Consider the following 25558-nt stretch of genomic DNA (forward strand, 5'->3'; position numbering starts at 1 on the left):
ATGACCCGGTTACTACAGCAGGGTGAAGCAACACGTGTAAACTCCGACCTCCTCACAGTTTAACTGGGGTAAAACCATCACCAGCCCTTACATTGGCATCCCCTGTGCCCTTCAAAGCACTCTGCAGAAGTTTCAAGCAATGTCTAGATGATTGATTAACTGGACTATTAGCTGGTGGAACTAGTTTCGACCTGGTAGATCAAATTGATCAAGCTGGTTAAAGCTGGTAGACCACCTTGGAACAGCAACAAATCAGTTTTCATGTCCCAGAAATAAGCTTGACCACCTTTAGTTGGTGTGAGCAGTGTTTTTCTCTCACGTGGCACACCTCCTTACAGGTCTAACTAGGATAAAACCATCACCAGCCCTTACATTAGCATTCTCTCAGCCTCGGAACAAGTTCAATCTGGTCAAGATGATTGATTACCTAACTGGACTAACATTTGGTGGACTTGCTGTTGACCTGGTAGACCATCTTAATCAAGCTGGTTAGAGATGGTATATGAATTTGAACACCTTAGGCCAGTATGAGCTATTCTTTTTTTCTAGCAACATGTGGCAGTGTCCTCCTCCTTAAAGGTCTAACTGGGATGAAACCATCAACACCAGCCCTTCCATTAGCATCCTCTCAGCCCCTCACAGATAGCACTCCACAGGAGCCAAAGAGCCTCTGCAGCAGGAGTGTGTTATATCATTTAAAAAGACAGCATAAAATTGCCATTGATTCCACACCGAGGGGGTGAAGCAAATAAAGCCCCATCATCCTTCCTGCCAGCATGTCATAGCAAAGATGATTTAATCAAAGAAAAATCCTGCAGCTCGGCTAAGACCCCATGCCATAAACATTGTCCTCATTTATAGTTATAGCATATTAAAGCCTTTTAATGGCTTTGGTTATGTTCTTTGATTGCTAAAAACACATCACTTTTTTTCTCAGAGCATTTTAAAGCACTCATTTCCTGTTGTACCACATTTGTTTAACGCAGGCCTGACCGCACTCACATCTGGCCAGTTGGACAACGATGAAATCAGTGGATGCTGGACCGTGGCCATACAGTCAGTCAGCAGAGAGATTTCTCACATAAAAGCTCACTTCAATGGCTTCACCCCATCCAAATCTAGCATTAATCCTCAATAGGCCACAAGTTTTGATTGTTCTTAACATTCTTTCCTGTGAGATTTCAAATGTGTGCAATAAAGCATTCTACTTGAACACTGCTGTTCTTTCGAACAAATGACTTTTATGAGCCACATATTTAAATCAATTAGAAAAAGAACAAAAATGTAATGCAAACACAAATGATTGCTTTGAATCAATCTGCTAGTCAATATGAGTACTCAATTGTTCAGTACTAAATGAACCCTGAATATATTTCATAACAATATATTTATGTATATATTTGATAGTGATTTGAACATTTCCACTTTCACTCAAAATACACTCAAACCAAATCCAAGTGGATTTGAATCATCCAACTGGGCAATATTATCAAATATATTGCTAGTTAAAATACCCATAGGCAATTTTGTATATTTTTTGGGGAGTGCATTTGAAGAAAGATATACATGCTTGGTAGCTAGTAATTTTGGGTAGTGTAGTTATTGAAGAAAGATACACATGCTTGGTAGCTAGTAATTTGGGGTAGTGTAGTTATTGAGTAGTAATTTGGGGTAGTGTAGTTATTGAGTAGTACTCTGTCACTATGGACAATCTACCACAAAAGCATAAATTCTTTGGGTTTGATATTCCCCCGGTGAGACCTGTGGAGACAGCAGCCCTTCTCCTGTGTGCAGTACAAGACACAATGCCCCTGCTTCCCTGTCACGCGTGATAGATGACTCGAGGGTCTCCGGCCTCCATTAGCATCACAATAGACTAAACCAACAATATGGAGGCATTCACTCCAAGGGTCCCTGGCTTGGCTGGGCTGGGGGAAGGGCCAGAGAGGGGCAAAGGGAGGCAGGCAGGAAGCCTTTTACTCGCAAGAACAACAGCATTCAAGGAACACTGCTTGCTAGGAGGGGAACCCACATAGACAGGAGACAAAGAGCAAGATTTGTGCATTGGAAGTTGAGCAGGTGACACAGAACTAGATTCAAAAGCGCAAAATGAGGCACACAAAAGGATGAGGTTCATGCAAAAGTTTACCCAGCAAAGATTTTCAGGATTGTGACTAATTTCACAATTGCAACAACTAATTTCTGAGTACATTCACAACTGAGAAAATATAGGCCTATTTCTTCAAAATAATAGTGCAAGCAAACTACAAAATAAATTATTGACCACTCTACGTTAAGTGTAATAAGATTAGTAAATGTGAAAATATATTTGAACTTGACCTTCCAAGAAACTAGCTTTTACAAGAGAATGTGCCTAACCTTTATCTAGCAACTGAAATCCCTTTAGAAGGCTGTTTATAAACATCTGAATCATGCAAACCAGTTGCCTAATTCAGAGGGTTTACATTTCCTCATTACAGGGTCATAAGTTACACTTAGACAAAGTTTCTTTACTGGAATTGTGGTTCCCAACACCGGTCATGGATACCCTCAACACATTTTTAAGGGGCAGTTTACAAGACACCGTTTTTAAATAAAACCTACAAATCTTTGTATGTGTTTTGGCCATTTTTAGTACATTGTTGTTGTGTAAACATACCCTAAGTCTGTCTTATCTGACACTGGACTTGGGCTGTGTCCAAAATTATCCCCTATACACTGATTCAGTATTCCCTACATTACTCCACGAATATAGTTCACTTGAGGGAGTGAATGAAAACGAATCTGGACACTGAGTGCGTTGGAAAGGCTGCCGCTTTTGCATAATTTGTGTTTGCTGTTTAATAATCATTTGAAACTTAGCAAACTGGCAGCTCCTGTAGTAATGAAAATATTTATCTTGAACTCTGTCATGGAAACTATGTATAAACCTTAATTAAACAATTTAATAATCAATTAAAAAATAATTTATACCTGTATGATATTATGCTGTACCCACATTGGACCAGCGGTGTGGAAAATGTATGTACGGATGATTCAGCTGCGGGCGCCATCTTCTGGTCAAACACGGGAATTAATTTGGTGCGCGACTCTCACAGTGCATTATGGGTATTCTCTAGCCGTTGAGCGTACATCGATTGTACACTAGTTATTGTGGTGCATTGTGGGATTGAATGAGTGCACTCGATAGTGTCCATTTTGGTTTCGGACACCACTACAAATGGCTGTCCTTTCAAATAGTGCCCTATTTAAGGGTATAGGGGGCGATTTCAGACACAGCATTGGAGTCTTTACTAATGAGCTGATGAGTTGAATCAGGTGTGTTTGATTACGGAAACATTTAAAATGTGCAGTGCTGGGGGTACTCCAGTCCCAGGGATGGGAAACACTGCCATTAAGAACCTTTTACATGAATTGTATAAAATGCCCTTTGTAAGTGTCATAAGATTTTTAAATGTTCTTCACACTAAAAATGTTTCCTTTAAGTATCTTCCACTGAACGGTTCTTTTGGGGAACATTTAATTTAACCAAATTCGACATGCACTTAGCAAGACCCTGGCCTTTAAAGGTCAAAACACTGGCCTCTCACCCACCCTTTGACTCGAACAAGCTTAGAGTTCAAGATCATGCATTTTGCACTGTGACCTAATGAGTGTGTGAGTGTGTCTGGGATTGGGTTATTCTGCCGGGTCTGCCATCTGCCACCTGCTGAGAAAGCAAGACCTCCCTCACACACACATGCACATGCATCACCCACTTACCACACTCAGAAAGCCCCTTCATAGGAGAATGGAACAAGAAACAAGCTTTTCAAACCACATCATGTCCACGTATTAGTGATGTTTGGTAAGGCAGGATTCAAGATGTGAACAAACAACCAACCCAAATTAATAAAAAATCTAAGCAAATTATGTACGGATAAAAGACTCCTCTAGACTTTGATTAAAGTAAGGACTCAGGATAAAATATTATAGAGACTTGTGGGAGGGTTCTTTGACTTGGGTAAGTGAGGAACCACTAAGCAACCACAAAGAACACCCTAGCAAATGAACTACTTATGACCCAGTATGTTTCATTTTCTGTGTTCAACTCCGTTTCAAGCACAATCGAGTGCGCAAGACTTTCAAAGCATACTCCATTGACCATGAGCATGGACGACGTGTTGGGTGCGTGTGCATCTAAAGTGCCTCTCTTCAAGCGCTCAGAGTACTTGCACATGTAATGGTGTTCATGCAGACACAAAAATCTAGCTGTAAGCAAACGCCATGCGTGGAAATCAGTGGACTGTGCTGACAATTTTGTCATGGACTCTGCAAAACAGTGGGAAGGAAAAGCCCTGGTGACACCTAACATCATGGGGGCAAGTTTTGCATGGGCAATATTAACATTCTCTCCAGAAAATGTACAAATCTAATTGATTGGCATCCTAAAAAAGCTATGTGAGTGTCATCAAAACTAATAAACAATGTCCATCCAAGGAAGTTTACTACAGCTTGCTGACACTGGACAAAAGAGGAACATTTTATATACTTTCTAATCATCATGAAGGTGCTTGCCAGTCACTGTCAAGTAAAAATCAGGCTGATTTTAGAAGTCTCAGGTAGATGGAAGTACTTGTCCTGATATCCAAGCTATTCACAGTTTTAGAGCTCAAAAGGAAGACTGAACAACACATATATAGGCTAATTAATCACACAAAAAAAATACTGAGAAAAATCATTTTAATGCACCAGACAATACATTTATGGTTAAGCATTTATGTCCCATCTTATAAGGACACATTCATTCTGTTAATAATGCACAACATCACCAGGACACAGGTACACTGATGGTACATCTTTAATCTTTCAGATATTCTATTAAATCTAATCTTCACAGGCTTTCATTTATTCCGATCCACTCTTGAGCCAAGGATTTCTTGCTTTGTCTCAGCTTTCATATCTAACAGCCTATATTTCATGAGCTGATTCTCAATGCACATAAAAATCTTTAAAAGCATTTAACCTTAATGTACAAAATGCAGCTTCTGTTTGAGCCAGTCACTTATCAGAAGCTCATGGTGACGGCGGATGAGGATGGATTAATGCGCACCCTCGTGAGATTGTAACGCACAACTGCCTTCAATAGCCACACTTGTTTTTGTGGTCTGTAAATAACGAACAGACAGGTCTGCAGGCCTGAAAACTGCTTCATGTTTCTTATTCGGCTATTACGTCTTACTGAAAATTCCCCCCACTCCATCAATGTCATGCAATGCACTGCCGATCTGAAGTGAGCTGGAGTTTTGTATGTAACCAGGATCTACAAGCATACATTGGTAATAGACCATCACTTCAATCCAAAAAGACTGCCTGAGCACAGCTGAGAAATTCAATATCTAGGACAATTTATCAAGGATCAAAGTATAAAAACTAGAGTATCTGATACATTTTTGTGGTAAAATGAATTCCAAATGCAAATTTTAGCAAAATGCTATCCTTTATTACTAAGGTTTTGATTGTTGTTTAGGTTATTTCGACTGCAAACATTTTGTTTACAGTGATAGACAGATATGTTGGCCAGTATGACCAATATTTGACTATTTTTAGATGTCTATATCTTGTCCAATTAACAAACTAACATTTTTCCTTCAGTCAGTCTCAACATTGCCAATAATATTTTTTTAAAACAGAGTAAATGGTGTATATAGCCACCGCATAGTTTATCCGCATCTATTCCATATTGGATATTTAATGGTTTCTGGCTTTTGTAAGGTTTAGATTACAAATGCAAATGATTAAATGGGAAGTGATTGATTATTCCAAAGATTTAAGCTCTAAGCTATCTCTTGAAGAGCACTTACAAGAGTGTGTTCCTGCTGTGCATGATCGCAGAGCTGTTTGCGTTTGTGTATAAAAATGAGTTAAGTTTATTAATGTTGACATTAATTAATGTTACTTTGAAACGTGCAGTAAATTATTTTTCAGACCACACAAACAAACTCACAAAACAAAATGTAATGTCCAACTAATCATTAAGATGTATTGGTTATTACTCACTACACTTTTATTGTCTATGTTTTTCAAGTTTTCTAAATTAGAATCCCAGAGGTCTCTCCTCTGTTAATATGGACACTTTTTTATGGACAATTTTTTTTTTTTTTTTTTTTTTTTCAAATCAGAATATTTAGTTTTAACAGATTTCAAAAAGAATATTTATCCATCCTTCATCATGTACATTATAATGCTGTAATGCCTAAAAAACCTTGTAGCATACAAACTATTTTAGCTCTTAGTGTGGTTTCATTTTTTTTAACTAAGTAAAATAGTTTTTTTCTTCCATAACTCGAAAATAATTGCCAGCCTATCAGTATCAGTCAATATTGGTGCATTAGTTGTTATAAAAAATGTATATTGATAACCCTCTTTTTATATAACTGAGTGTTTTATGGATGTCTAACTAATCCAACTACTAAGTAATTACAAAGAACCAGTTCGAAATGACGCTTCATTCACAAAACTGAACATCACCAGTTCAAAGGGCACCAAAAATTAGTCGGTATGACTTAAGAATACGAATACAAATTGGTAATGCAGTTTTTAAAGCTGACTAATAGACCATCAGTCTTACCACAAGTACATCGACATGACAGCCAATCTATTAATTCATCATAGCACTGTCTTTAAATATAATAAATACCACTTTAAAAATCAATTGAAAGTGTATGAACACGAAATGAGATCGATAAGTAACTCCTGGTGACCTGCGAGAAGTCTGAAAGCTCTGGTCGCGGGCTCTAGGTCATGAGTCAGAAAACCGCGGCAGGATTAACGGTGGGCATCCATTGTGGGAACAGACAAGCCACCAGCAGAAATCCGTGGGTCGCAACCTGGAGGCTTCACCGAGACAGAGAGGATTACGCTAGACGACCCCTCGTAAATCCTCACGGTGAGGCGGCAGGTGAGGAGGAAGAGAAGGCCTGGGCGTCTTTCCTCTATTTTTCCTGTGTTTCCCAGCAGCCAGACTCCCGCCCTCTCTCCCAGGGTCTGCCTGTGCTCCCAAAGGACCAATTATTACAGCAAGTCCTCCACTGAATCACTCTATCAATTAGGAGGTGGTGAGTACATCATCACATATATTACTGCTGAGGCAGGCCTGGCTGTGGGGGTTAGGAGAGAAAGAGAGGAAGAGATGGATGGATGGACAGCGCACTGATATGCTAGAGTCGGTAATCGGGGCTTCTCGGAGGTGCGGGACAACTCCACTTCCAGCCCTGCGGATGTGTGAACACACTGATGGCTGGCACCACGTTCAAAGCAAGAAAGAGGGTTAAATCAATATTTTCAATCTCTCAGGATCAATCCCACATCTGAACATGAAGAGAAACCTGTTAGCAGTCACCAATATGTGTAAATGAAAAGCCAAACTTCATGACCTTGATGGTCCTCGTTTTTAAGTTCCCCGCCGCATCTCCAGCAATGCGAATCTGCAACAAGCCCAAACTCAACTGAAATGTTTCAGGTTTCAAGTGAATTGGGCTCCTGTGCAACACCAGCTTCTAGTATCGTCCATCAGAATATAAAAACATTAGATAAAGTGTTTGACCAAAACACAACTTATTTAAAAATGTATTTTTAGCACAGCTTCTGAAATTGCTTCTGAGTGCATATAATAATCAATAGTTATTTTAGTAAATGTAATTATTTTATCTCAATCAAAACCAACTACGCCTAAATCTATATATTTTTTTTCCCGTTTGTAAATAAAACAGTACAGAAATGAATTACAAATGTATATATTAAATTATATTATTTAATTGTATAATATAATAACAGTATGTTAAAAAAATTGTATTTTTCACACACACTTACTGTTTTGCTTCAGAAGACATTGATTTATCAACTGGGATCATATGAATGACCGTTGTATCCCTTTTGCGTGGTTTTTGAAGCATCAGTTTTGAGGCACTTATCTACTTGCATTATATATAGAGATGGATTATTTTTGTAAAAATCTTTGAGAAGAAATATAGTCATATACATCTTGGCATGAGGGTGAGTAGTTGGAGTATCCCTTTAATTTCTGCACATTTATGAGCAAGAAAAAATATTGAATTGGTTTTGAGTGAGATGAAACATTACTGATTGACAATAAAAATAATAAACATATTAAAGGTTGAAATTATTTTTGCTCAACCATTCAGTCTTGGTTATGTCATCCAGAACAGTAATTTTAAGTCTTTTTATCACATTTTGAAGAAAAATGGCGTGCACAATAAAACCAGGAACATTTATTAAGATGTTAAATATGGTTAATTTTGATTTCACGTATCATACTGATTCATCGTGATGTGTTACAGTATACTGCTAATAGTATACTACCTTACTACTATTGCTATGTCTGCACTAAACAGCGTGCAAACTGTCAATGCTAAGAACATACCAAGCCTTTCCAAAATGTGCAGTACGCAACAAAACACACTTCATGGAATATTGTATTCCACAATGCAAAGCGCATTTGACTATACATTTCTAATTTGACAGATTAATCCAGTTATTTTAATTTCCTCTTTCCTCTTTTTTTAGATTTTACACTAGTATCCCATTACATATAGCCACAATATGTGTTAACCAGTGAATGCTGCTTGCAGAATGTCCTGCTTCACTCAGACAAAAGCAGCCAATTGGAGAGGTGAAATATGAGACCAGCCTAAGCACTGGCTGATTCTGCTGGATCCGCTCTTCGACAGTGAAGAAGACAGCTCACATGATCAGCACAAATCTCAGCAGTCATGTCCAAAAAATGCAGTCAAATATGTTGAGCCGGTACAGTCATTCTTCAAAATGGGATCTTTCAATACCTTAATTATTGGTATGATGTTAAACCTAATGAGGATTGATGAATGAAAAAGAACTAAATGGTGACTGACATGTAATTGAAAACAAAAATTAGACCATTGGATTTAAGAGAATTTTTGACATTCCAGACTTATTCTTATTCTGGTATCGTTCAGAATCACAGTCATTTTCTTCCACACTAGATGAAATTGCTAAAAATTGACCACTACATTTTACGTGGTCTTCAACTTCAAAACAAGCTCTTTGTGCAATCAGAGAAGCTGTCAATAGTATCATGTCACACCGTGGTCAACAAACAGCAAATATGAAATGCCTTGGGCGTTTTGCTTTCAGAATTGGCCAGCCAAGCATGGGATAGACTAGACAACCCAAAGCACTTCTTTTCACCCGGCAGGACCGGAGAATGTCTTGACCAGTGGGGACATGCAGCATGAGACCCCAGGGTCATTTAAACAACTCAGAAGGTCAACAAAGGGGCACATCCTAGCCACGAACACTAGAGATGAGCGAAGAAATCTGAAACCTGCATTGAAAAACAGCCCGAGTCAATACAAACAAAATTATGTTAGTTCTCTGACAGATCCATATGTTTACAATGTCTAGGTCCAAAAGAACGAGAAATTCCTCTTTAGTCTTTGTTAGCACAAAACATCAGGTGCTGACAAGCCGTAACAAGGCCGTCAAGACTAAGCCTTGTTAAGTGTGACACGACCAGGAGGCGTAAGATAAAGTCCACATCCATCACTCAGACAGAAAACGTGGTTAAATAGCCTCTGATCTGACATATCGCAGCTGCTTTTGTGTTTTCGGGATCAAACACATGCGTATTTTTGTCACTACACTGCGAAGCCCCTCTTTCTTATTTTGCAGTCAGACGGATGGCAGTAATATAAATTTTAGGGCACACAATCAATGATAATACAATATGCTTTGTTAGAAACCACTCCAAATATTTGAGCAAAAATAAAAATATCCCACAAGGCACAGAGAAAAAGGAACAGTTAGTTTGCTGGTTTGTAATATCCATTCAGAAAATCAATGCAGGTACACGTTATTCCGGGCGGGGCTTGCAGGAGATTTTTAGGCAAATAAAACCCCAGCAAAAAAAAAAAAAAAATCATCATATTTCTAATCATCATTTTCAAGCAAAGGCCACAAACCGTTTCTTACTCTGTTTACTGCATGAGAACAACCCTGGTGGAACAACCCTCATTTGCCCGGCATAATCGGAAATATGTCTCTTGCAGGTGTAAAACCACTGCGGCGTGTCAAAGCTACAATTGCGCACAAACAAAAGCAAGGGATTATATTGGAGGTTTGTGTTAGACTAAAGTTCTCCAGACTCCATTCTGAGCGAATGCAGAAAGCAGGGGCCTGAGCGGATCCCAGAATTCCTCATTATCCTCACAGCGGGTAGCTAGGGTGCGCCAGCGGTGCGAGCGCGAAGCGGGCCGCCACTGAGGCAGGTCTGGGAACAGCGCTCTGATAGCCCCACGGGGGAGGCCAGGCTCGCTCATTAGGCCTAAATGATCCACGGCAGCCCTGCAAACCAAGTGCCACTTAGTGCCCGTCGGAGACGCCAGTCCGGCCTTGATGAGATTGCTGAGCACACTGCATATCTATAATAACACGGTGAACAAAAAAGGCCTTACAATGGTGGCGGTAACTCCGGGAAATGGGTCCAGTAAACGTTTGGCCGATAGCGTGGCAGCGAACTCCCTGAAAATGTCTTTCATCCTTCGGTCAGCGTTGAAATGACACAATACGATAAATGTTTGCCACCTTCAAAGCAAGCAGATGCGCTGTGGGAACCGCGACGGTGGCGAAAAACTGATGCCAGCAAGTGCGACTGTGACTAAAAGCAGCTCGTTGCTCCTGAGACAGATGGTCATTTCACATGGAATAATTACAGCGGACTCATGCATTCTCACGTCCCTATCAAGTTGTGAGATTTACACTGCTTTATGGTAATAATCTGACTGATTATACTAATAAACGTCACGAAAACTTTCCCAACACGCATGTCTGAAATCCAGTGCATGGTGACAGGAAGTAATAGAGATCTTAATCGGCTATTTTGTCTTCTTGTCAAGTAAAAATATCTAAACATCCTTAAAGCAATTGGATAAGTTTAACTGTATAAGATATTAAGACTTTAATATATATATATATATGTATACTTATTTAAATTGCCTTCCTTTGAAGATCTTTTAAATTTTTGCTAGAAAACAAAGCAAACAATGTTTATTGCAGTGTTGAATTTACTAAAATCTTCAAGAAAAATGTATCCAGAAAATTCTGTCATAATCTACTCGCCCTCATGTTGTTCCATAATTTTGCTGCTTCTGCAAAACACAAAGGACGATACTTTGAAGAATGTTGGTAACCAAACAGTTGGTGACCAGACTTCCATTGTATGGACAAAAAATAACACATTGATGTTTCTCAAAATGTCTTATTTTATGTTCCACAGAAGAAAGAAATATAACACTTTAGTTTAGGGTCCAATTCTCACTATTAACTAGTTGCTTATTAGCATGCATATTACTAGGATATTGGCTGCTTATTAGTACTTATATATTAATGCCTTATGACCATATTCTAAATCCCTAATCCTACCCAATACCTAAACTTAACAACTACCTTACTAACTATTAATATGCAGTGATTAGGAGTTTATTGAGGCAGAATTCATAGTTAATAGTTATTAGCAAGAATTGGACCCTAAAGTGTGACGAAAGAAAGTCTGACAGGGTGAGTAAATTATAAAAGAATTTTATTTCTTGGGGAGAGGGGGGGTGAACTACCCCTTTAAGATGGTGTACTTCAGTCCAATGAGACTTCAGTGTGGGCGGGGCTACCCAACGCAACGACCGACCAAATGTTGAGGCTATGGCTGGTTGAGACAACTCATGGAACATGGAAGATATCCATTTTATCGCTTGACGCTGTATGCATTAGAATCTATTTTTTCAACACGACTTTTCAGTTCGAAGTGCAAATGAAGTTCATGAAAAAGAAACTGGAAGAAGTTTCTACATAACACACATTACGGATAGCATTGTGCTGTGGCGCATTATTCCTAACAATTTGACTTAAGGACTCTGCTGCATGCACAATAACATCCATTAAATGCAATTTCTGGGAACTCAATGTCCCATTGTGTGTTTTTTTGCCATATTTCACATCTGGTCATGTGTTCATTTATATAATCCAGAGGGTATGTAATCACGCAGGGCGTGCTGAATGGAGGCTCGCAAAGCAGGTGAATTATGTAAGTGCCGCATCTTCGCTTCTTTCTGCTGAAGGGGACTGCCACTTTCTTCCACCTCTTTTCATGCTCCTCTCATCACAAAGCAGCTGTTGTGATGTTTTTCACCGCGGTCACAATTAACCTCTGAGGCTGGGCAGTGAGCCAGCCCCGGCACAACTCAGGGCGCTAGAGAGCCCATCAGGTAAACAGTATGATAAGCTTTGCTGCAAAAATTAGACATTGTTTTGAAGTGAGAGGCAGTTGCTATAGTGACTGTTGCTAATTAACTGCATTCAGCCAGGGGAACAAAGGGCTTAAGGGTACTCAGGACGGCGTCTCTAGCAGAGAGCTATGCGCAGTGAATATGTGCAATCCCGTGGGTCTCTCTGCACCAAAATACCTGCGCCTCTCCTTCTCGTAAGTGCCAGGAGATGCACGGCGGCCGTTTTATCGAGGCTAAAGGCTGCTGGACACCAATTATAGAACTGTGTGAATCTTGATGCCATCAGGTTCTAAGCTGCCCCTAAAACAAAAATAATCATCGAGCCAATCAGGGTGCTTCATCAGCATGGAGGACCTCTCAAAGGAGATCTCATCAGCTCCTGAGGCATTCTGGAGAGTGGCCTGTCAGCCAGTGCATTTCATTAAAGCAATGGTACACAAGAGAGAAGAATCACAGAAACACGAGTCAGAATGTTGTACGGTCACCGTTCATGTTCGCCTCTGGAGAAAAAAAAAAATGTGCAAACATGAATACCTTACAGGGTTAAGAAATGTTTATTTGATTATCACTGGATTAAAAAAAAATATTTCCAAAAAATAAGACTCGTCACTACTAAAAAACATCAACTAGTCTGCGTTTTGACTGAACGCTGATACAATTAAGATTTTTTTTTTACCAGGGGTAGAAATTACATCATTAATCACTAGTCAGTTGGATAAATAGATCATTGTGACCTGTCCCTACTGGTCTTGTTGTATTTAACATGGGATAATTGTATTTTTCACCATGCTTCCTAAATAACTTGTCCAGAACAACTTCCTTGGATCAATCACCAGGCACCAGGCAAACCAACTAAGTTTTGCTAGTCAACAGCATGGTTTTTCAGATCAACCAGTTAGACCATCACCCAACCAGCACTAACTAACATCACATTTATTTATTTATTTATTTATTTATTTATTTATTTATTTATTTATTTATTTATTTATTTATTTTACCCTGGTATTAGCTTCAAATACTGGGTACGAATTTATGTGGGCGGGGTTAAACTGACCTTAACTTTGATTCAATACAATTCACAAAAATTTACACTATGAAAAACAAAACAAAAAAAGGTTATAAGGTCATGTTTAACACTTACTTATCACACAAAATAAATAAATAAATAAATAAATAAATAAATAAATAAAAACTATTTATTAAACGTTTTTGATTCCACAAATGATGAATTTTGTAAATAGTACTGAAACCATTTTTAGAACATTTTAACATTTTAAACAAAAGAACTATGAAAGGCAGTTTTTCTGTGTGCTTCCCTGAAGCTCAAACAGTAGAGCAAAAGCGCTTGCAATGCCAAGATGGGTTCGAATCCCAGCTAAATTACCATCCATGAACAATTAAAAAGGCACGTCTTTGACATAGTGTAAATTTATTCAGATAAAAATGCAAGCCAAATGCATAAATGTAAATATCCTTACAGGGTAGTTGAGATACTGACATTAAAAAAGTGTTTTAATTTAGGTTCAGCAGCTGCCTTCCTTACCTTCTGCTAGGGTCATTCTGACCCGGAATTCATTTTCTTTTCATTTTTTTAATAATTGAGTGTTCATTGGAGTGATCCAAGACCTTAGGTATACACTAAAAAAGTTTGACTGGATTCAAGGAGATTATGGGGTTTTAATAAAAATTGTAACAAATCTTTCCTTCGCGGGTCAATTTGACCCCCATTGGAATGAATGGGAAATGGGGATTTATTTATTTTTTTGTCACAAAAAAAAGAACAAACACACATATAAATGAAGGCATGAGACTCCAGAACATCCCCAATGCAGAACACACTCACATGCATACACACACACACCTAGGAATTCCCATTTATATCAATGGGAGGTCACATAAAGGGGGCAATATTTTATTTTTTTTCGATTTTCAATCAGTCACAATGCAGACTGCACATATGACGTGGTTAGATTTGAACACATTTACAGTGCAGGGAAGGATTTGTTACAGATACAGGAGGAGAGGATGAGGGTGTGGGTCAAATTGACCCGTAAATCTCATAATTGTAGTATAAATTTCATACGCACATTCCACAACACATCAAATGTTGCGGCTTTGCAAGCATGTTCATCACCCTAAATGAGAAAAAGTCACAAAACTTCAAGAAAACTTCAAGAAAAAAATCTGATTGATCTGCAGATCAGACTGACCGGCAACATAATATACTGTACGTGTTAAATTCTAGCCTTTTTTCAAAATGGTGTTGGCGGAAAAGCTGTTTGTTTAATGCAGTTAGGCATAAATGCAAATAAATGTATTTGTAAACTGCAAAATGTGAATGAAAACGAAAGAACTTCAGCTGGATTTCAAGGGTAGAGCCTGTTATGTCTGTTTTGTAAATGGGCCACAATAGACGTGCACAACAACCCAAGAGTCAAAATAACCCTGTATAGAAAACCGGCCCATTAACCACATTCAATTCACCAAAAATGCCAATCAAGTCTGTTTCTCTAATTTGTCCCGGAACCCCACTGTCTCTTGTTTTGACAGTTGTAACGGCCCTTGTTAATGGTTGAGTGAGTGAGCGGGTCACAGTTCACGGTGCGATGGCTTTGGCACTAGGACCCAGTGACAGCTGCAGAGCTGAAAGACGAGACTTTACAACGACTCTACGCTCAGAGAGAGGGCAGCCGCAATCTGCTGCCTTCAATGTCCCGCCAAACTTTGTGAAAGCCCGAACACTGCCTTTCAGAGATCCGCACTAAATGCAATGCTCAAATCCTTATAGACAAAAAAAAAAGGTCTACATTGCCAAAACATACACATATGTACCGTATTGAATAAAAGACACTTTTTATCATCTGAAATTTGCTGCAATTTATATTCAAAAGCAACTTATGAAATGCAAATAATGTCAAGCATGCAAAAAATGCTCACATTTGGATAGTTTATTTGTATAGCGCATTCCCCACATGCCAGTTGTTTCAGTTTTTCTTTAAATAAATTAGTTTAGGCTTGTCGTTTATAATAGATGTTGTTTATAATGAATGCCACTACAATTTATGTCTGTTTTATACTTTTCATTTCTGTTCTGGGGTCCGTTCTTCATCCCTGAGATGATTTGACAGATACCAGGTCTCTGGTTCTCTGGCTAATTTGGTTCTTCAAACGTATTTGTAGATTTGATTAAAATATCTGGATTAAGTTCTCTGATATTACTGCGTGTTCTTGTGTTCATTGGAAAGGGCAGATCTATCAATACTTGAAACCATGATTAGCAATTCACAATTGGCTGGTGGCAAGACAGGAACATAATGACATCACATAATTTAAAAAGGAAACAGCCAAGCACAAGCAATTTGTAATTGTTTGTTACATGATTCCAAGATATTTCCATTTTTCATGATTCCTAGGATTTGTACAATCTTTTACATTTTTTCAGTGTCAAGTGTAGCCTATTGTTATTAGCAATTCATTCAATTTTACGTGTGAAGCGGATAAAGCTCTTTAAGGGTCAATAACACACTTGTAATGGCACAGTAGACAGAATTTTTACGTTGCATTATTTTATTTTTTTCACGTTATCTGAATCTCCTGCACTGAATCAAGCCACCCGTATAATTCAAATTAATGCATGGTTCATACTAACTGTAGGCTATGTAATGTGTGTAAGCAGGGCTTGACATTAACACTCGCCAACCTGCCAAATGCGGCTGTATTTCAGCAGTGGCGTGTAACGCTGTCACTCCTACTAGCAACTTTTCCAAAAGGCATCTGAAAGAAGTGCAATGTAGTGTTGTTAAAAATATCGCTTTTTCAACACACATCGATACAATACTCATTTTCTGCAGAATAGATACACGATACCAGCTGTGCTTACTCTCTCTCTCATCTCTCCGACAGTGAGTTAAACACAAACCCGCGTTACCCGCCTCCTCTCTCTTTCCTTTGCGTTTTATGAATATTGTTAGTGTTGAAGGGCTTGAATTTCAGTGTGGGAAAGCATGTATTGCGCATAAATTTACTCATTCCCACAGATTTTGTGCTCACATCCAAAGTGTGCGCACAAAGCCGCCTCTCAGCACTAAATTGAGTTCTTATTGCACTTCAACAGTCAAATACTCACAAAATAATGTCAAAATGCCGGTTTTGGCGAGTATTAAAGGGTAGCTCTCGCCAAAATTGAACCTAGGCTCTTTAATCTTCCTGAGTCAAACTTTTGTGTAAAAGCATAATTAGAATGGAAACGCCACTTTTAAGATTGACCGTATTTTCGTTTTAGGTCAAAATGCCTTTTGAATGGGAGTGCATGGGGCACTTCTATGATAGCATCAAAATCGCTATTTTTACGTTGCATTCGGAGATCGACTACTTTTGACTGACAAAATTTCAGTAAACTCATAAAGCGAGTCTACAAAACCTTTCTTTTTAGTAAACTTTGTGTACACAAACAATGTTCTCAATGCTCAAGTTCATGTGTAGAGCCCCTGGTGATACTTCGAGCACAGTTTCATGTTGTGTCGAGCCTTCTTAGTGTTTTAAAAATAGCAATTTTGATGCTATCATAGTGCACTCCCATTCAAAAGGCATTTTGACCTAAAACGAAAATAAGGTCAATCTTAAAAGTGGCGTTTCCATTCTAATTATGCTTTTACATGAAATTTTGACTCGGGTAGATTAACAAATAGAGCCTAGGTTCCCTTTAATGTAAACACAGTCGGTTATGTCTTAAGTGAATGTAAGCAGTTGAGAAAGACAACACATGTGTAACAGTATAATGGATCCGCGTGTCAGGTGTTAAAGTGACAGCAACCTAATATTCCTGCTGCCAAATTATGAGATAACATTAAAAATATCTATATGGCAGTTTTTCCCCATGGTATCGATGTCAAAAATGTGGCCAGTGAAAATGCTGAGTGCCAAGTAACTTTGGAAAACCACTAGCCACAGTGGCTGGTAAGCATAAAAGTCAATGCCAAGCCCTGTGTGTAAGGCTCCAATAAAATTATGATAATTATTCCCTCACGAATAAATCTTGCAATGAGTAAAAATGGCTCTGTCTATTATTATAGACTCAATTTAATTGTAAAATGATTAGTATGTGTATAATAACATATTTACATTTATATTTTTAAGTACTAATTTCCCAGATTCAATATGGTGCTCTTTTAAGAAAGTATCAATGGCTGAGAGAGATTTTTACCTTTAAAAAGATGCAGTCGAATCTTGTTTACGTGAAATAAGCTGATATGACAGCAACTCCAGGATGAGCTTCAAAGACCCTAACAATCCTGGATCATGTCAACGGTAAAATCCAGATAACTGAGCAATCCACATACAGACAATGGGCCCCCTGTTTTGAATATCGTTGAATTGAAATTAATTGCTGTGGACTGAAGGGAAGTATACATGTTTATTTTCTTATGTAATAATAAAATGTGACTTATACATACACCAATGTGACTTTTTTTCTCTTGACAATGCAATTTTGACCCTGTGTGACTTAGTCAGGTGTATAGTCAAGTTATTTTCCAGAAAATACAGTATACAGATTTATTGTAAGTATTAATTTCCATGATTATTAAGTTCTATTTCATATAACTTTTGAGTTTGGACATTTTTGTGAGGCAAAAATATTATGCATGACGGCATGAGGTTAAAATACAATAATCTTTTGGCAGGTAACTTGATAAAGCAACAAATGATAACCTTTTCCATGACAAAATATCACGTTTTTTATTAACCAGTGATGTGACATTTTGTCAATCACCTGGTTTCCTGGCCAAAATCTCATTTGGTTCAAAATGCTGGTCTTTACAACTGTACGTCAAACAAATCAAATATGTTCTGATTTGCTGCGATTGTGTAATGTCACAGAGAGGCTTTGCATGCAGTGTGCACAGACAAATTTCTAGTTGCTGAAAATGTTATTACTCATGGTGTAAGATGAACTGTCATCCAGACTGTTGCTTTGGCTTATGTGGAATGTAACGTCCCTTTTCTAGAGCCATTAAAGTCAGTTTATTTATACTTATAGGATTTCTGCCTACAGACTTTCTCTATATCCTCAACATGATCCCCACATACACTCACTGTAGCCTCCAATTGCTTTGTTATTCGTCTTTTCTTCAAACAGATCTGTAACAGATTATGAGAACAACCAAAAATCTCCCAAAGACAACAATCCTGAGGTCTTGCTTTTAAAAGCATCAAGTCAAAACTTTGTTGGTAGGGATTTGTGTACAAATCTAATTCATCTACAGTATGTGATCATCTGCTTGTAATACGTGTAACAATGCGACCCGTGACTGTGTGCTGCTTTCTTGTTGTCTCTGCCTGTGGTCTGGAGGACTGTGAAACATTACTCCTGAGGCTATGATGGACATCGCTGTTGAGTAAACATGAAACCAGACACCCTGAACAGCTGCTAAAGCTGACCTCTGGTCAATCCCTGCACTCTCAGACAGGTCAGCACACCAGCTCTCCACTGCTTACGTGGTCAGGTGATTTTTGTTGATATAATTTCCTGTTGGATCTATAATGACTCACATGCTACTTCCTCTGTACAAATGATGTACAAGAAACTGTAATAGAAAATTCAGCACCGTTTCATTATTCAGCATTGTTTCACTCACTATAAAATTCTCTTCCTGATTGAAAAACTCCTGTTCTTAATCAGTATCTTTTTATTTTTCTAGTAAAAATTATACCTATATTTAACAACAATAAGCAGAAGCAAAATTGTTTGTCAAGATTTCTTTTGAAAGAACTGTCTTGAATATGGTACAGTATACAGTGATATTTAGCAGTTTCATTAACTTTTTTGAGCAATAACCTTGAAAAAAAACAATACATTTTATTAATATGGTTTATGCTAAAAACAAGCAATAAATCTGCTAATGCAACAAAATAATTGAATATAATAATTTATATATACAGTATATATATATGAAGAGTTCAAATGCAAAAGCCTCTAAGTGCCATCTGGAATTTTCTTCTAGAATGATAATTTTTATCAAGCTTGTATATTTAAGTTCAGTAATTTCACTTAAATGGCAATGAAGATTACCTATTAATTGTCATTTAAGTGAAATTACTGAACTTAAATATACGAGCTGGATAAAAATGATCATTCTAGAATATATATATATATATCCAATGATGCATTTATCTGATCAAAAATACAATAAAAACGATTACAATTTTGAAATATTACAATTTGAAATAACTGTTTTCTATTTCAATATATATTGCAATTTATTCCTCAGATGGCAAAGCTGAATATTCAGCAGTCATTGTTCCTGTCTTCAGTGTCACATGATGGTATTCACTGTATTCCAAATATTAAGCAGCAAAAACAATTTCCAACATTGATCATTAGAAATGTATCAAGAGAGGTCCCAAATCAGCATATTAGAATAATTTCTGAATGATCATGTGACATTGAAGACTGCAGTAATGTTGCTTAAAATTCAGCTTTGATCACAGGAATAATAACATTTTAAAATATATTACATAAGAAATTGTTTCTTTAAAATTGTAATCATATTTCAAAATATTACAGTTTTTTCTGTATTGTTCAACAGATAAATTAGCATCTTCTGTGAGCATAAGAGACTTCGGTAACACAGTTTAGGGTCCAATTCTCACTATTAACTAGTTGCTTATTAGCATGCTTGGATTTTGGCTGTTTATTAGTACTTATAAAGCACAAATGAATGGCTTACTCTGCATGACCTTATTCTACACCCCTAATCCTACCCAATACCTACACATAACAGCTACCCTATTAACTATTAATAAGCAGTAATTAGGAGATTATTGAGACAAGAAGTCATAGTTAATTAGCCTGGTAATACCAGACTCTGCTACTTCACTTTGTTTCATAGACAGAGTCTGGAATAGCATAATAGAGAAGTGTTTTCTCTCTCGCGGGGGGGCGCTTGTCTGAAGTTTAAAATCATTGGTTACCCGTAAGCCAATCACATAACGTTTGGTTATGGCGTGTGTTAGGCGCATGCTCAGCCGCATCTAACTTCCACTGTAAACACATGTATGATGCAAAAACGAAACCATCGAGCGAAATACCGGAGTGAACATGGCTGTGAACGACTTTTGCAGATTATGTGAAGTAAATCTACGAATCCACGGTACAATCAGCGTCTACGTCACGGCTCTCAGCCCGCCCTCTGTTCGTTGATTGGCCCGGCTGTTTTCAGGCCGGTGGAAAACTGAAAGATACGCTGCTATCTCAGACTGACTACAGGAGCGAAATGAAATTAGCGGAAGTAGGAAGTCTGACGTAGTCAGGCTAATAGTTAATAGCTAATATTGAGAATTGGACCTAAATCTAAAGTGTGACCGAGACGTCATTCAAAAACATAAAAAAATCTTTAAGATTACAAACTTTTAAATGGTAGTGTAAAACATTTGTTGTGAAATTTATCGTAATTTAATTACATAATCTGGCTTTAATCTGTTGTTTTTGCATTAAATTATATAACATAATAAACAAAACCCCCAAAAATTAACTCTCTTTATATCAGTCTGAGCAGTAGTAACTCTTACACTTGGTCATTTAAAACTGGTCAGCCAAACCCATTTTCCTTGCTTTAACTGTTAACGGAGGGAGTGAATGAAAGTGAGTTTGAGAGCAGAGGGTGTGCAGGGTGGCCCAAAACACTTTTTTATAGTGGCAGCTGAGAGGCTTTGCTGCCACTCCTAAACTTTACATTTCATTTGGCCGGAGGGGTCACATGACAGCTGCAAACGAAAGCCCAGAGGGCCTTCTGCTTTCACTTGACACTGACAAGCTGAGAGGGACTCCAACACCGCAGAAAGAAAATATTCCCTCTTTCCATGACATCACCCTGCCAGGAATGGAGGAAAGGGGGAGGACGGCAGGAGAAGGAGAGGAGAGGAGGAGGAGGAGGGGGGTGGAGGAGGGGGTGGCACAGCTGGTGACAGCCGCAGTACCATCTGCTCCTGACTAATAGTTCATGCTGCTTTACTTACACTCCCACTACTCAACAACAACCCAACGAATGGGAAGCCTGCTGCAGAGGCCCGCGAAGACTTCAGAGATTCCCGATTGACAATTATTCTCATCTTCTCCACCCTCATGCAATTCCTCAGAGCCTTCAGTTTCACTTCTCACTTCTCCTTCGATCACCTCTGGGGCCAATCCAAGCAGCCTGAGTGTTGAGGCTACATCGTAAGGGATTCGTGATGTTACCTTGTCATGTGACATTTACAATGTGTCTTAACCAGATGCAAAGTGACAAGTTTCCAGCAACAAGTCATTTCCCTGTCCACAGTAAAAGTCAAATATATTTCAATGGAAAAACGGTGTTCGCAATCCATATTACTCTTATAATGTGAAGTGAAACAGCATATTCAATAAGAAAAAAATCTGGATCTTGAATAGTGCTGAAATGTGAAAAATACGAGGGCCTGGTGAAAGTGGTTTCAGAAAACAAAAAGCAAGTTGCATGCAAAACTATGCATGTATCAATAACATTTTGTCCACTACCAATAAGCCAATGATTAGTAAATTGTGACTTTGTTAGAATGTGAAACTATTTTGTCTAAAAAAAAGTAATAAAACATTTAAACACTTATTTTAAAAAAAAGTTCTTATATTGTATTGTATTATTTATTTATTTGTTTGTTTTTTGGGGGGAGAGGGTCTAATTGCAATTTTTCTGATAAAAATTTAGATTGAAATTTAAAAAAACAGTTTTGTTGTGCTTGTTTGTAGGGTACAATTTGGCCATATTTTTTAATTTTTTATTCTATATGAATATTGCTATAAAATAATAATAATAATAATATAAAAATTACTATTTTTTTTTATTTAAGGCGTATTGCACTACCATGTATACTGCACACCTGTGGAGGCGCTAAAAAAAGAGTAGTATGCAAAAGCTAATTGTAGTGTATAATGATGCCATGCGGATGCTACTGAGGGTCCCACGACGGAGTAGTGCAAGCCAAATGTTTGTAAATGTGGGTTTGCCAAACTGCCCTGCTGTACTGCGAAATCTTATGTACAGGTGCATGTGCAGGCTTTCGAGCTCGGTGAACAGTATCATCACTGCATTGACCAACCCTGAACTAAGCTCGGTGCGATATTCTTCTGGTATTTGGACTCACTGGCTTATGAGCCTATACAGGAGATAATTGTATTGGTTTTATGTTGTATAAATTATGCTGAATTTTTTTTTTTTTTTTTTTGTGTAATATGGACCATTATTCACGTGTCTAAAATAAAGAATAAATAAAAATAAATAAAATTGTAATATGTCACTGTAAAAAAATATATAATAATATAATTACCTTTTAAATGAAAATACTAATACTTAAGGATGTCTTAATTCATTTTCAAACACTCAACCATTCAACTTTTATTTTGACAGCAGGGAGCTTATATTTTGTTTACAAGTGCTTCTCATTGTATGGAAGTATGTATCATGCATCCCAACAGATGTTTTCCTTTGGAATGACCTGAATTACGGCCAACAAGACCAAGAACATTTAGCACAAATGTATGACAATTTTAATTTCCTGTTGATTTAATATACAGCCATTGAGCATGATTTTTGACTGACTAGATTTCACCATGGCTGGGGAAATTGGAACCAAGTGATCCTAAGTGATCCATGGTTGTGACTGGTTAGGACAAAACCTCAGATGACTATTGAAGAGATTTAAAGGGATATTTCACCGATTAGCATTAAGCTTTGTATCAGTAGAAACCCGATAGTATTTTCGAATGACCGTGCTTCCCTCCCTCAAGTCCCCCTGAGACGAGAGATTTCTGTATTGTGTGTCTGGAAAATAATTTTGCATCATTGGAGGCTTTTTTGGCCCGAGGCGAGAGACTACAGCCAGTAGGAGGAGCTCGTTCTGCATGTTTTCAACCCGCCCATAGGGGGATCTCACGATAAAACGGCGTCTTTTAGGTTTCGAGTCAACTAGTAGCCTAGCTGTATCATTTCTTCCGATACTGCTCTCTGTAACCGGTAGGCGTGGCTTGGGAGTGGCCTCGTAGGGCAGCGAAGCAAGTGCATTCTGGGAGTTGTTGTCTTTCATCCACATGAGCCAAAAATACATTTTCTGGCTTTTCTCAGTCTAGAAGGCACCAACTTCTAAAATAATTTCACATTTCTACTACATAACTGACCCAATTTAATACACATTCATCTTTCCAGTGGTGAAATATTCCTTTAACACATTCTACTGGTAAGAACAAGGTGTTATTTTTTGCTATATTATAATTTGTCAACTGAGCCACACCAAAATTGACACCTTGCATTTTTCTGTTAACTGTTGATTGGTTGCCTGAAGAAACAGAGAGATTGTTTGTGGCCGTATCCTGTATGATATAGTTTGGAAGAAACACTGTGTTCTTACCATACATCTTGCCTTCATCCGAGAGGATAATTTTGCGGCGTCCACAGGGCGGGTAGATGGCCAGTGCCTCCTGGAAGCTCTGCTCTATGTCAGGGCTCCACACCCCCTCAGCGTCATTGTCAATGGGCTTGTCTGCTGAGTCGCTCATCCTCTCAATATCCTCGGCAGAGCTTTCACTGCCACTCCAGCTGCTGGGATCAATGGTGGCGGTTGGGACCTCCAAGCCGAAGCCTGGAGCAGACTAGGGTGAATCCTGGAAGACAATAAACAGAGTTGTGGTTACTCTCCTGCACGGATATCTGCTGGTGAGATTTCAGGTGATGGCATTATTCGCTGGTAGTATCACTTTAAACTCATGCCACTGGTTGAGCCAGAACATGAAAGACCACTCAAACAAAAAGAAGTTTTAAAGATGTTGCACTCTTTGGTGCATTCAATGAATGGCTTACTCATAGTTGTCTAAATATATTAAACTGGACTTTGGTTTAAAGCATTTTAACACTGAGAAAACTTCAGCTTTAACTACATTTAACTACATTTCACTTTAAAATGCTCTTTTTGTCAGTCAAAGTGACAATAAAGGTAGCGCTCCCTAAATTACTTTGACATTTTTTCGTAGCATTATGACAGCATGAATTTTGAAGACATGCGTCTAAGATTGCTGCAACTTAAATCCAATTGCCTGAGGAAATTTTCTGACTAGAAGCTTTATCCTTAAACATTTCTTAAAACCACCAGACATTTCCATTAAAAAAAAACATAAAATTCATCTGTCAAAAGGAGAACAATCTCAAACTCAGTTGCCCGGTTTCGAGTTGCCCCTCTTTGTCAGCATCCAGGGCAATATTGCCCTCATATTCATATGAATGAATGAAAATTAAATAATGACAAGTAAATAACCTGAGCAACATGCATTAGTGAAATCTAATAAAAATATTTAAAAAAAAAACACAAATCAAGTAGAAAACAAACATGGCCTTCCAAATATGTAGGCTAGTCATTTGAAGACGATTTTATCTAAGTGTCCTTCTTGGCCCTAATTGGGACCCTAAGCCCTCGCGATCTTCCTCCAAGTCCACACTTTCGTGACGCAATGCCACTTTGACTGTCGGGTAGAAGTCAGCTGGGTTTAGATGTTGTTGTCCCTTTCTCAAGGGCACATTTGTGATGGTGCACTTTTTAAAAAAACATTTTACCACTGTATCGGAAGTATGAGTGAAAACTGGATTTTCAAGAAGAAAAATGTAGGCTGATATTTCATTTTAAACTCATGGAAAATATGGTACAAATGTTACCCTTCCAAAAGATACACCTTTGTACTTTATTTACCTCTAAAGGGTGCATATGCTGTGCCCTCAAGGTATATAGTAGTACCTAAATGGTAAATATTAGTACCTTTTTTGAAAGAGTACCATCACAGTGACTGCTTTTTACCTTTTTGTTGATGTTGGGATTTTTTTTTTTTTTTTTTTTTTTTTGAGGGAGTGTATACATCAAAAATTATTGGAGCCTGAATGGAGGTTGGTGGTTGGAGTGAGGAGTTCAAAAAGCTAAATGGATTTGTGTTGTCAGCTGAAAAAGAAAGTCATTTTCAGATGAAGAGCAAGTTATTATAAAGTTATAAAAAAAAAGTGTTCAATGATTTACTGATGACAGTGGATGCTGGTGATTCAGCAGTGTTAGTTTTATTAGACCTAACTGCAGCTTTTGATACAATAGATCACACGGTACTGCTTTCGCGGCTAGAGGAGTATGTAGGGATTCAGGGGAAGGCCCTAAATTGGTTTAAAGTCCAACTGAAATCAAAATTGACCCTATTTACTTTGTTA

The 25558-nt window shown here is 38.0% G+C and overlaps 1 protein-coding gene across 8 annotated transcripts in view; it reads right to left on the reverse strand.

Annotated features, from left to right (window-relative positions):
* Positions 1–25558, reverse strand: part of tead1b (TEA domain family member 1b) — a 75836-nt gene that overhangs the window by 28651 nt on the left and 21627 nt on the right. For all 8 annotated transcript variants that reach the window (XM_079866120.1, XM_079866118.1, XM_079866125.1 and 5 more), the window contains exon 3: positions 23730–23982. In XM_079866120.1, the coding sequence (XP_079722246.1) occupies positions 23730–23877 (148 nt within the window). In that variant the 5' untranslated portion in view covers positions 23878–23982. The remainder of the gene's footprint in view (positions 1–23729; positions 23983–25558) is intronic.

This window comes from Squalius cephalus (assembly GCF_949319135.1).
Source record: "Squalius cephalus genome assembly, chromosome: 3".
NCBI classification, from domain to species: domain Eukaryota; kingdom Metazoa; phylum Chordata; class Actinopteri; order Cypriniformes; family Leuciscidae; genus Squalius; species Squalius cephalus.